Source organism: Coenobita brevimanus, chromosome 7, assembly GCF_032717465.1.
Source record: "Coenobita brevimanus isolate Jiangsu-jjx chromosome 7, ASM3271746v2, whole genome shotgun sequence".
NCBI lineage: Eukaryota > Metazoa > Arthropoda > Malacostraca > Decapoda > Coenobitidae > Coenobita > Coenobita brevimanus.
This window is the reverse complement of record NC_136960.1, coordinates 6,187,974-6,201,499: the sequence shown is the minus strand read 5'-3', so window position 1 is coordinate 6,201,499 and position 13,526 is coordinate 6,187,974. Positions and strand designations below refer to the sequence as shown.

Here is a 13,526-nt window from a genome sequence, read left to right as displayed (position 1 = left end):
TAATGAGACGAAAAGCCTTTGACTCCACCCTATTGAGAAGAGCTGTATGTGGGGAGCCTCCCCACACATGAGAGTTGTACTCCACACAGGGGTGGATAAAACCCATGTATAGAGTCAACAATTGTGCAGGGGTAAAGAAAGAGCGGAGTCGGCTTAGCACACCCAATCTCTTGGAAGCAGATTTTACAAGAGATGTAATATGATCTTTCCAAGACAAGTCCCGAGTAAATGAAACCCCAAGCATGTTCAAGGATGATGCAGGATTAAGCTTATTAAACATTAGTGGGTATACCTGTGGAAGATTTTGTCGGGTTGATAGGTGTAAGAACTGTGTCTTAAGTCCCGTCCAGACGATCGAGCAATGCCCGCGGGCACAAGCGAGCAGTTTGCCTGTTGACGGGCTCACCGCTTGTGCCCGCGGGCAAATGCGTAAATTGCCCGTGGCAATTTACACATTTGCCCGCGGGCACAAGCGGTGAGCCCGTCAACAGGCAAACTGCTCGCTTGTGCCCGCGGGCATTGCTCGATCGTCTGGATGGGCCTTAAGATGCATTAAAAACAACCATATTTTTACCCCAGTCAGAGATACGAGCCAAGTCAGACATTAGGTGTGCCATAGCCTCATCCCTTGTTTGTTGAAGTAACTGTTGAGATGGGCGTTGTGGGAACCGAATGGAAAGGTGAAGGGTGGAGTCATCAGCGTATGAATGGATAGGGTTAGATGTACAGCTTAGAAGATCATTGATGAATAAAGGGAAGAGAGTTGGTGATAGGACAGAGCCCTGAGGAACACCACTGTTGATAGATCTAGGAGAAGAACGATGGCCATCTACAACAGCGGCTATAGAACGACCAGAGAGGAAGCTAGCGATGAAGGCACAGATAGAAGGATAGAAACCGTAGGAGGGCAGTTTGGAAATTAAAGATTTATGCCAGACTCGATCGAAAGCCTTTGAGATGTCAAGTGCAATGGCAAAGCTTTTGCCAAAGTCACATTGGCATAGGAGTTTAGAGTGCAGGTTGTCAGCTGAAGGGTCAGATGTTCAGTCCCACCCAGGAGCCAGTGATTGTTAACAGGAAGGGCATCAGATTGCAGACTGCTGTTTTGCAGTAACAACATTTTTTAATAGATCAGTCCCTTAATCATGGAGGGGCTAGCATTAAATAGATCACTGCCTTGTCACCTTTTCCTCTGCCATCAAGCTTCCCTACCTCAAACTCATACAGTCCTTATTTGTGTACCTGTACTCACTCCAGCTAAAGACCTCTAAATTAGTGCAGTGCATTACATATAACTTTTGTCATCATAATCATGTGCATGCCTAGCTACTTCTATATTACTTTTCTCCTTTCCAGGTTCACAGCTAAGAAGGTTACCTACAGCCTAAGCTTGAAGGAGAACCAAGAGACACAGCAAGGGTCATCCATACCATCTGATGCCTCGAAGTCACCTCCTGCTTCCTGACTCGTGTAGTTACTTGTTTACAAGAAGCCTTGCATCTCACCTTAAGCACTGATATCATTCTTGTTGGCATTTAGTGTGGATACTGCAACACTGAAACATTAAAATACCTGACTTGCTTGTATACAGGTGCCCACTCAAGACACTAGCATACAGTAAGTACTCCTTGTATGTTGCCATTTTATGAATCTTTTTGTTTTATAAACACCACACAGTAAATGACAAAATTGCATATTCAAAGTCTACTACAACCCTTGAATCATGTCTCTCAGTTTCCCACAGTTCACTGTATGGTAAAAGTTGAACAGTACCTTATACAAAAAGTTGCAGTTCACAGAAACATACACTGAGGAGTGCTTGTATCTGAGTTTTGTTCCCAAATCTGTGAGCACTTTCAAAGCAAGAAATAGGTTTTGTTCCTTAATGTTTCAGTGAATTTTTTATAAACATTTTCACATAAATGTAGGATTTGTTTACAACATTTTCACATAAATGTAGGATTTGTTTACAGTAGTTTTTTAAAACTCTCATTCTGAATAAATATTTTTTAACCCTTCAGTTTGATGACATATACTGTATGTATTTTATAATTGTTGTTACCTTCAGATAATTTTATTCAGTCTAAGGTGATACAGGAGGTTATGAAGGGTTATTGGAGACTGTTTCCAACCCAGTCATTACAGATGGTCTCTCAAAAAAAAAAAATAATAATAATAAAAAAATAAAAAATAAGGCCTGAAGGTAACAAGAATTAAATAAAGCACATGTCATCATGTTCAGAGTTAATAGTTAGTGAAGCAGAGCTGCCAGTGGCCTCCTGATGAATGGATATTATTGTACAGGTGGTGGTTGTAAGGCAGTTATGTAATTCATTCATCATTCATTCTTCATTGGTCGTGTAATACAGTAATAATTTGCTGTACAGAGAAAATGCTACCAGAATCTTGTATGCAAACCAGTGTAATCAAAACATACAGAAATACAGTTTTAATATTATACTGGTAGCTATATTGTTTAATCAAAAACTATATTAATGCCATTGTAATTTTTATACTATATTTGTATTATGTTTTAATGACTTTTGCTGTAGTTTAAGTACAATACTGTACAGTTTTTTGTCAATGCATAGGAAACAAGTATGATAAATTATATTTTTAGACTTCAGTAAACTGCATTTACTGTTATAGTATGTTCAGTGTTAGTGGAAAGCATACAAATATGACATTATATATGAGAATTTGGAATTCTGAACCATATTGATACTAATAGGAAATTTATTTGTAATTTGAAGTATATGTGAACTGCAATAGTTCTATGGATGAATGAGGACATAGTACAAGCATTTCCATTGGCAATGCATTAGCCCCTCCACTGCAGCTGAAGAACAATGTTCACGCTACAAATTCGATTTCAGCTGTAACATGGCTTTGTAGCTTATCTGCATTGATGTGAAAAGTTATTGCCATAACTGGATAGATTTGTTCATATTGTTTTAACGTGATTGCAGCTATAGCAAAGAAGACAGTTTGATTTTGTGCAGGAAATAATACCAAGCTGTACGCATGGTGCAAAATTTTTATAAACGAAAATAAGTTAGATGAGGTGGGTTGACTGGTATAGTACAAACTGAAGGCAGCAGCTAGTAGTGTATGTGTAAATAGAGAGAGTAGGATGTAGTGTATAACAGGGTGTTGCTGTAAGTGCTTATATGTGGTAGCACAAAATATACTGTGCTAAGGAGATATATGTTGCAGGTCATGATCATTATATTCTGGCTTACTTAAGACTCCTTCATTTGCAATATAGTTTGGGACAACTTTCACAGTGGAAATGTTACAAGCAATTTTTGTCAAATATTTCATTGAGAACTGTCTAAGCTGTGTATAATTAAGTGTGTTTACAAGAGTAAAAAAAAATACATATAGTAAATGGGTTCCAAGAGGAATTACAGGAAAGGGATCCAGTTAGTGAAGTCTTTTTATCATACTCATTCTGTCGTCATTTTTATTTAGCTAAGAGAGACTTTTCAGACTTGAGAGGCTATATTTAACCTTCATTAACTTTTTCAGTCCAAGAGATTTTTATTAAGGTAAATAAAATATAAAACTGTGTCATCAGAAAAATACTATAATAAGAAATCAAAGTCATGAAGAGGACGAGAAGCTTACACTTAACGTTTAGAATTACAGAATGCAGGGAGAAAGGGAGTTTTACTAGCGTAGTATGGTACTGGTGCTGACGAGGACCCAACCTGTAGTGGTGCTGTGCACTTTTGATAGAGTGAAGCAGCTGCAGTTTCAACTATGAGCCATACATCTTCATACTGTATTTCCCTGTATCTGGCCATGGGAAAGGGCCCTGGTCCAACCCTGGTGAGGTGCTGTGTACCACAAGAGGGTGCCAGATCCCTACACAGCTTGTGTACAGCTTTGTACTTGTAAGACAGCCCCACAGACACAGATTGTTACCTGTGATTGAGAGGGCTTAAGCAATAACAATAACAGCAACAACAACAACAAACACAACTAGCATAATATTGAAGCTGATAGGCAAAGAAGAGATAAATTATAAGCAAGGTGGATACTGTAAGCCTGTATGCTGGAAAGTGGATGAAAATAAGAATCCATAACTTATCACAGTTCACTGCAGGTAGTGCATGTTAATATGCTGGTAGATGTAACACTGCAGGCACTAAATTATTTATAAAAACAAAACATTGGAAGCATAGCTTACCAAATGGTTCAGAAATCTAAATTAGTCATTTGTGATACAGAACCCTGAATTTGTATCATTATCTTATGGCTTGAACCTCAATTTTGTTAACAAAGATTAGCTGTGCCAAGAAAGTTTTCCTTCAGTTGACTCTGGGATGTTTATATTACAGGTATTGTTAAATAATTTTTATTCCTTTATATTCAGTACCAGGAATAATGTAACTTATAAATGCAAGTATTATGGTTACAGTACATTAAAAAAAAATAATAATAATAAAATGAAAATGCATTGTCAGTACTGAACATAACTAGAATTAGACTATAAATATATGCTGACAATCCAACTCATTTTGTAAAAATGTATAATACTTGCACTCGGTTATGGACCACAGTTACACAGCTAAGAGTCAGTAGTCAGTTGTGTGTCAACTTTTTGAAGTGCATGATAACCAAATATTGCATATGAAAAGCTGCTTTTTTTTTGTACATGTACAGTGCAGTAAACATATTTTTACTGTTACAGTTTAAAGTTGTTATTGTGTATTTTGTAATTTTATATTTTAATTCTAAAAAGTTAACAATCTGCAATTTTTTGTGTACAAAAATATATATATATATATAATCATTATAGTTTTAGATCTATGTATACAATAATCCCAATAAATTTCACATCTGGCTGAACTGGTAGAGCAGTGATATAATGTAGGTGTTGATAACCAACACTGTATTAAATCACTGAATAAATTACCTGACTGAACATTATTGTAAGTACTGTACAATCATTTAAGCTAATTTTTTAATGCATACATACTTGAATTGAAAATATTTTTATAAGAGCCAAAGTGGGATTACCGTAATAGAAAGCCACAATATTAAAAACTGTAATAAAGGGGCTTACTTTTTTTTATAAAGTAATAAAGAGGTTGAGAACATATTTTTCACGATATAGAATTCTAAGAGAGAGCTGAACTACTGTCTAAGTGTTTTTACCTGATAACTCATCCATACAGGGCTTTCACTGAAGGTTACGATCCCAATATGTGATAATTTTATACATACTAGTGTTAGAGGGGAAGTTGTAATATTTTTGCATTAATGTTGCTTATTTTGCAGTTTGGAAGTTTCTTCCCTGGAAGTGGTCATTAGGGACATCTCCATACACAATAGAACTGTCTCTGCTTGTTTTCTATATATGGAGTATTGTATTAATTTAAGTCCTTCAATACGATAATTTTGTATCATATCATTATAAAGGCTCCAACATTTCATGCATCTGTCAGCCTCTCTGTTCAGTCTCTTATCCTTGGGGTGACACTCTTTGACCATGTCCCAGGTTTTTTATGGTCTGCCTCTCGCAGCCCTCCCCCTGACATACACACTTCTCACTTTCCACACCCAGTTGTTATCCTCCGTACTCTTCACATGCCCAAACCATTTCAGTTTGCCCCTCTTTGCCACAGCACCATTACACTCCAGTTCCATCCTTCCTCTCAACTCTTCAGTCGTAAACCTTAATTGCCCCAGGCCATGCATCCAAGTACACACTACACATCCGTCTAATCGTTGCCATTTCTGTAAATTTGAGCCTATGAATATCCTCTTTACTGCCCAGGTCTCACTACCATACAGCATTACACTCCTAAACACATGCTGCATACAAAGATCCCAGAGCATGAAGGGAAAGCCCTCTCAAAGTCAGGAGAGGTAACAGTTTCCTAAATTTCCTTTGTAATTTATTCTTGCTTTCTCCACACAATATAATTCGGGTTATGAGAGCACCCTTGCCATGGAGGGAATAATAAAGGCTGTATTTAACTGTTAATGTTTGGAAAGAAAATATTACTCAGTAAAAAAAGGTAAAGATAGTAAGAATAAGTTTTAAAATATTATCGGATTGAAGGGGTTGAAAGTGGTGATCAGTCCTTTGGTTTATTTAGTTGATTTACTACACAGCTTGCTCATTGTCATGTTTGGTTGCACTAGAAATGCTTGAATTATTGATTTTCCTGGAGTCTTTTACCAGTGATATTTTTAGATAATGAGATTTATATATAGAGATGGTTGTAATGCAGCAAGCATAGAATAGCCGTATATGCAGAACAGTGGGGGACATGAGAGAGAACCATTTTGGTTGTTTGGATGTTTCTTTAAAAAAAAAAAAAAATTCTTGGCTTAAACTGGCCTGTTGACTTTCTGCAGGAGTGCTTGAAGGAACAGGACCAAAAATATTAGGCAACTATTACAAAACTCTCTAGTCTTTTTTATTTGTTTATATAGAAGAACAAATGTAATATTTCTTATACCTTGTCAGTACGGTACAACACACTTGGGAAAAATTTCAACCTTTAGTACTGGTACTTTATCAGAATTTTTCATTCTCAATCTCTTGTTCCCCATCTGTTATAGGAGTTGCAAGATTTAAATCAGGTAAGATTTGCATTTTTATCATTTACATCACCCTGAGGCTGTGCATCTTTAACCTCTCATAGGCATTTGTGCCTTACTAGTAAACCACAGCTAGTATGTTGGTTTTCATTGTTCTACACCTTGGTTAAAATACAACTGAGCTGTATTTTTATGAAATGTGTCAAATGAGAGTATGTGCAGTACATGTGAACTGCAATGGTAGAACAGCAATGTCAGATTATATATCCAGATTTTATGAGGCATATGTTAATGTGTAGTACAACAGATCACCCTCTATACTCTCAATTAGAAATGCCGACGAGGTTCCCACATTTGGTGGTGCTGTGCTCCTTGGGTGGAGCAGGTGTGTTCATCTGGGTGCCAAACCACCTCTGATTCTTTGCACCTCACTGTGAAAACGACCCTGGTCCCACCCTGGTGAGGCACTACCTACCACAAGGGGGCACTGGATCCCTGCAGTGTACGTACTGCACCGTACCTGTAGGACAGGCCCACGGCACCAGTTGCTTATCCTTGGTTTGTGGATCTGCCTGGCCAGACAGAATCGGGTTATGCAATAGCAACAACAGCTTATACTCAGAATTTTGTAAATCCTATGTGTAGATTCTATTATGAAGTATTTATGGTAAGTTAGCATTCTTTCTGATAACTATATGGTAATTGCTTAAATGGAAGCATTTCATCCAGTATTACACTTGTGCAACACTGGTTATTATAGGAAGATAATTGTTTTGTGCACTACAGTTGATAAGCCTGTTAAATGCCAACTTATTATAAATAGTAATGTGTAAATACAGTATATATATTTTGCAATGTTAATATTTTGCTTAATAAATGATTTTATCATAGTACTTGTTATTAGTAAATCAACTGAAAACCATTAAATACTGATACAAGGAATTATTAAAGTGGCTAGATTTGGGTTTTTATTGGTCATCATCATCATCATTACCATTCAACTCAACCCTGATTCCCACCTAGATGATGGTGTGAGGTAGGATCAAGAACCAAGAAAGGAAAGCACAAAGGCAGGACATTTATCAAGAGGCATCCCAAAGAATTAGGTCATATATTGTACTGGTAACCAGTCACACACAATCACACCCTATTCAGTCCTTGGAAATCCTTTTTGTTCCTGGAGATAACGCCTTCATACAGTGGCCACTTATATCACCAGATAGATACTAGCTGAGAGTGAATGGAGGCGCATTAATAGAAGTACATCATAATGATCACGAGAATAAACATGAGCATCTCAAATTCAGTTCACCTTTCCCCTCTTTCCTCCATGCCATATCTCTCCCTCCTCCCTTTCTCTTCCCCCCTCCTATCCCTATCACTCTCCACCGTTTCATGCCCTGGACGCGGTGCTTCAGATTCACAGTTCAAGTATCTCCATAACTGGACAAAGAGGGCCATAATTAGCTGTGGAGCTGAAGTTTGCGTTAATAATATATCAGGAATAACCCAAGGGGAGAGAGACTTTGAATCGCGACGCAGACTGTTATAATGCTGTCGCATGGGTTCGTTTTGCTTTGGTTTGAGATTGTCCGAGTTGGCTAAAATTCTTGGTTTAGGAGGGAACCATGAGAACTGAAGTGAATAATGGAATGGATTCCTAGTTCCAGGTATCAAAGACTATATGGCACTAATTCAAAGTAAAGATATATGACTAGCAATGGAACAGAAATGGGGAAGATGTAAAAATGGTTTTGGCAAAAAGTTGTTTTGGTATGGAAGTTTTGACGCAGAAATACGTGATCTTGGTGTTAGTTAGCTTTTTAATTCTCTCAAACAGCAGGGAAAAATCCCGAACTCCGTCCCCACTGCCACTGACTCGAGGAGTGCCCTCTACATCACTATTTGCCAGACTGCCCCGCCACAGCAGCCCTTCGCTCAGCCCTACGAGGCAGAATCCGCCTCAAATACAGCCGCCAAGATCATCGCCCTATCCCCCACCTCAGCCCTCCTTGATGCTGTATCCTCTTATCCCCCCCCCCCCCAGCTCCCATTCCACCCTGACGAGCTTTATTCTACCCATGTCCATGTTGTTGAACACAGATGAACGAATGTACACTACCTTTTTATGTACGCTAATGGGGAGGCATTACCTAACTCACTCCAAATTTCAAGAGCTTGAGCAACTAAGATTAACTTCTGCCTCTGCAACCTCCTAACCTTATCCTTCATTGGTCCTGAGTTGATGATGTCAAATGCATCCTGCTAACTCACAATAAGTAGGGGTGCCACAGTAACATCACTAGTTCTACCCTCCATGATGACAACCACAATGACAACAACAGAAAAACATCACTAGTTCTACCCTCCATGATGACAACCACAATGAAAATAATAAACAATATATCAGGGTATTATCCTGGCGAGGTAACGTCAATTTATATGATACGAGATGGACAGGCAACAGCAGATAACTAAATCTGACTGCGAAGAAAACAGAAAAAACAATCTAAGTGAAAAGGGATATGATCAAATAATGAAAAACAAGAAAAAAACACTGACTCCAATCTCACAACACAGGTCCGAAAGTAAATAAAATTAGCTGACGTTAGCAAAGGCAAAATAAACACGAAGAAAAATCCATCCATCCATCATCCAATCCTACATTGCCCCATGAGGAGCGTAGGAGCCCGGGAATAGGCAGTTGATCCCGACATTTATGATGAGAGCAACCAGCCTTACTCATCCTTGAGTGGCATTACATGAGCAATCAACCCCAACCATCCCTTGGATATAAACCTTCACCGGCTCAATCCGATTGGAGTGCATTAATTACCCATTAATCCATCAGGCGCCAAAATTTGGTTATATGGTTATCACCCAGTGTAGTAAATGGTTTCCTGATGCACAGGAAACCATTTGGCTTGTCACTCAGTGCAGAGTCACACCTAATATAAACTAATAATATTTACAAAATTTACAATGAGATAATAAAACACAAAAGTAAGTAATAAGGACTAGCACAAAGTCCAGGAGGACTATATGGCACTAAAACTGCTGCATAAAAATGATGGGTATGTTATGGTGGAATGAAGGTAGAGGGGAAGACACTAAATGTGAGGCAAAATATGGGCTTGAGATAGGAAGCACATGAGGCGTGTGATGGAAAACATGGGATTCACCAAGAAGATCTAAGGTAGGGGGACGTCCAAGGGAGTAAAGGAACAGGAGAATCCGTCTGCACACAGGGTGAAACCGAGGGCAATCAAGCAAAAGATGGTGGACCGTGATTGGAACCTGACCACACTGACACATCGGAGGAGTGCCTCCTGACATTAGAAAGCCATGTGTGATCCGCGAGTGGCCAAGGTGCAGATGGGCTAGAGCTGTTTCCCAACACCTGTTGTGATGGGAGGACGACTGCCAAGGAGTAACAGCATGTGTGATGGAGCGGAGTTTGTTATCAGTTGTAGATGTCCATTGTGCTTGCCACCGCTGGCCAAGGAGACAGGTAACAATCAGGAAATAATCAGTTGCCGGGATGGGACGAGGTGTGACACAGCGAGAGGTGACACTGTACATGCCGGGAAGTCAACCTTCTTATTACCTGGTATCCCAACATGGCTTGGGACCCAACAGAAGGCAACAGACTTCAATCTGGTGGTTATATGGAACAACCATTCCTGTATCTCTAACACTAGCAGGTTGCTGGCCGGGATGGACCGAATACCACGTAGTGCACTAAGTGAATCTGAGAAAGTAACAAAAGTGTGTAAAGTTGATCGGTATATAACACAAAGGGCAAGAAAACAGCCAGCAGTTCAGTGAAAATACTGGCAACTGTTGGAAGGCGGATCTGGTAGGTATGGTCAGGGAAAAGAACATCAAAATCCAAGCCCACAGAAGACTTGGAGGCGTCTGTGTACACTGGGGTTGCTGAGGAGTGACAATGCATATGATCCATAAAAAGATGATAGAGTTCCTGTGGAGTGGAAGAGGACTTTGGGCAAGAAAGCAGAGCGTCACAAACAGTAGGGAGAGGATGAAGCCAAGGCGGGAACATAGAACCTCGCAGAGGGAGAATTGAAATAGCTGGGAAAGAAAGGGATGCAAGTAAACTGGAGACCCTACGTTTTTTTTTTTTTTTTTTTTTTTTTGTCCGACTCTGAGCATAGGCTTCACAGCCAGCTATCAAGGCCCAGCAGTCCTCCTACATACCATACACCTCTACATGTCACCACTTCGGCGCTAACACCCACCGTCCATATTGAATACATGCTAGGGCTGTCTCATACAGGACTGGTGTATTGGTATTAGCGGGGGTATTTTTACGACATGTCGGCGGGTCTTCTGGTAGATCGGTAAAGCCTGATTTAATGAAATTCAAATCCTTAAACTGTTCCCTGCCCCAGCCGGGATTCGAACCTGGGTCCGTAAGGACTGCAGGCCACCTCTCTACCGATTGAGCCACCGCCTCCCCCGAAAAGATGAAGCTAACGAGGGCGGAAAGGGAGGGGAGACGTGTGTAACAGACGTGGAAACCAGCAGATGGGTGTTGAAGAAGGCGAATGTGGTAACGGAGAGTTAACTTGTCACGTCTGGAGGACAGAGTGGGCATACCCGACTCGACATACAGGCTCACAACCGGGGTGGAGCAAAAAGCACCTAACGCCAGATGTAAACCATGATGGTGAACAGAATCTAGGTGCCCAAGAGAGGAAGAGGAGGCAGATGCATAAACCTGACAGCCATAATCAATCTTCAACAAAACTAAGCCAGTATGCAGACGGAGCAGAATTGTACGGTCTGTACCCCAGGACACATCACAGAGTTTGCAATAAACGAAGTCTGAGGGAAGCTGAAGTCTTGAGGGAAGTGAGATGCGGGGACCAAGTCAGTTGAGATTCAAAGATAAGGGCAAGGAAAGGGGCTGACAAATGATATGGCAGGGAAGTATCATATAGTGTAAGAGGGGGTTGAGGGATTGAATGACAGGTCGTAGAAGTTATAGCACAGGATTTCGTGGGGGAGAATTTAAAGCCATGATCCATGGCCCACCCTGCATCGCCCATGGCTCCATCACTGGTGATGAAGACTGGAGTCGGGGTAGGTGACCATTTACCCACTATTTCCCTGATGCAGGACCACATCCGTGGAATGGGTGTGTCCGAGACGGTAGTAGAGACACATGACATCCAGCTATCCTTTTTTGTTCAACGGACTGTGTGGCGAAGGAGAGCATTAGCTTGCTGAAAAAGTATAAAAGCTCGGACCTCCAACGAAGTGCCCTTTTTCCTGCGGAAGCTCTTCCACCTGGCCTTCTTGACCCAGAGAGCTGAAGTGCATTGGTCATTCCACCACGGCACACATTTTGATGACACGGAATGGGAGGTACGCGGAATAGAGGCATGGGCAGCCATTAGGAAAAAGGCATGGAAACAGGAAAGCAAAGCATTGGGACCACGGGAGAGTGGAAAAGGAGTAGGAGGAACAGCCTGCGACATAAAGGTCACCCAATCTGCCCTATCGAAGCGCCATCAAGGAGGGCTGGGGACCGGAGAGTAAGACGTGGGGGTTAGGAGGACTGGCAATTGGTCCATGGCACAGTAGTCATTCAGGACTAACCAAGTGAAGTCCAAGGAAATCGTTGGGGTGCAGGCAGACAGGTCAATGGCAGAGAAAGTTCGAGTACCGCTGTCAAAATGGGTTGAGGAACCAGAGTTAAAAATGTAAAAACCATGGGCATGGAGGAAATCCTCCAAGGAGCACCCACATGCAATTAAATCAGTCACCCCAGGGAGGGTTCTGACAGTTAAATTCACGTAAAAGCAGGGTAGGAGGGGGTAGGTCAGATAAAAGTTTATCGAGGTCAGTAAAATTGATAGGCAATGAAGGAGAAAAATACAGTGAGACCACTGTAACCCACCGACATAGAATCACCCTGGCGAAGGCACATTTGATAGTAGTCGTAACAGAAAGGTTTGGAAAAGGAACGTCAACATGTATCAGGAGACAGGTATCATACTGGGAATGGGGTAGACTCAGATATGAATAAGACTGAATGGGGGGAGAGGGGGTGGTGAGGCATGACTCTTGTAGGCAGAGAATCGGTGGGTTATACTGAGAAATTAAAAACTGGAGGTCTAACCTATGTGTGGTAAAACTACGGACATTCCATTGTATAATGGGAGCCATTGCGTAAAATAAAACTAATAACATTTCAGAAGACTGAGGTCTGGTCGGGAAGTAAAACAAACATTAATGAAAAAAAGAATCGGCTAGAGCGAGGATAGGTTGGAAGACTAAAAGAGAGGAGGTGAAAGTTGAAAGTTATCGACTGGTAACCCTTGTGGGGATATGGGATGTGGAGGCGGTAGAGGAAGGTACACAGGGTGGAGTAGAGGAGGTAGGCTGATAGCCTGGAGGCATAGGGTAGGACAGCAGGGAACAAGGAGGATGGAAGGATTCATGCACCTGTGAAGTAGGTACAGAGGAAAGGAGTAGGGGAGGAATCAGAAGGATCGTGATTAAGGGCAGAAGTAGATGAGAGAGGGATGGGGGAGGGCAAAGGAAGGTGAGGGGTGGGGGCTGGGGAGGTGGCATGAGGTCCAGGGTCAGGATCTAGGGAGGACTCAACAGGATGGATTATGGGGTCTGGGGTTGGGTCAGATCTGGGAGGGACAGGGGTAGTTGGAAGAGAGGGATGTACGCAATGTATCTCTACAGAGATCATGGTCGAGTAGGAGGCAGAAGATGCAGGAGGTGAAGGACAAGTGGAGAGTAGGTACTGTTCAACCTTAGGTAGCATTTCGGCTGAGGCAGTGAGGGAATCTGAAGCACTGGGCAGAATTGGAGAGGGAATTGATATGGTAGAAAGAAGATGGACACAAGAGCTTTTAGCGGAAGGGGCCCGTCAGGAGAATGTTCCCCTGGAAGAATTGGTGTTGGAGGTGGTCCTAGGTCGT

The 13,526-nt window shown here is 41.3% G+C and overlaps 1 protein-coding gene across 2 annotated transcripts in view; it reads left to right on the top strand.

Annotated features, from left to right (window-relative positions):
* LOC145404411 (uncharacterized) overlaps positions 1–5,106 on the top strand; it is a 104,071-nt gene extending 98,965 nt beyond the window's left edge. For both annotated transcript variants that reach the window (XM_080275934.1, XM_080275929.1), the window contains one exon: positions 1,357–5,106. In XM_080275934.1, the coding sequence (XP_080132060.1) occupies positions 1,357–1,465 (109 nt within the window). In that variant the 3' untranslated portion in view covers positions 1,466–5,106. The remainder of the gene's footprint in view (positions 1–1,356) is intronic.
* The last annotated feature ends 8,420 nt before the right edge of the window (positions 5,107–13,526 follow it).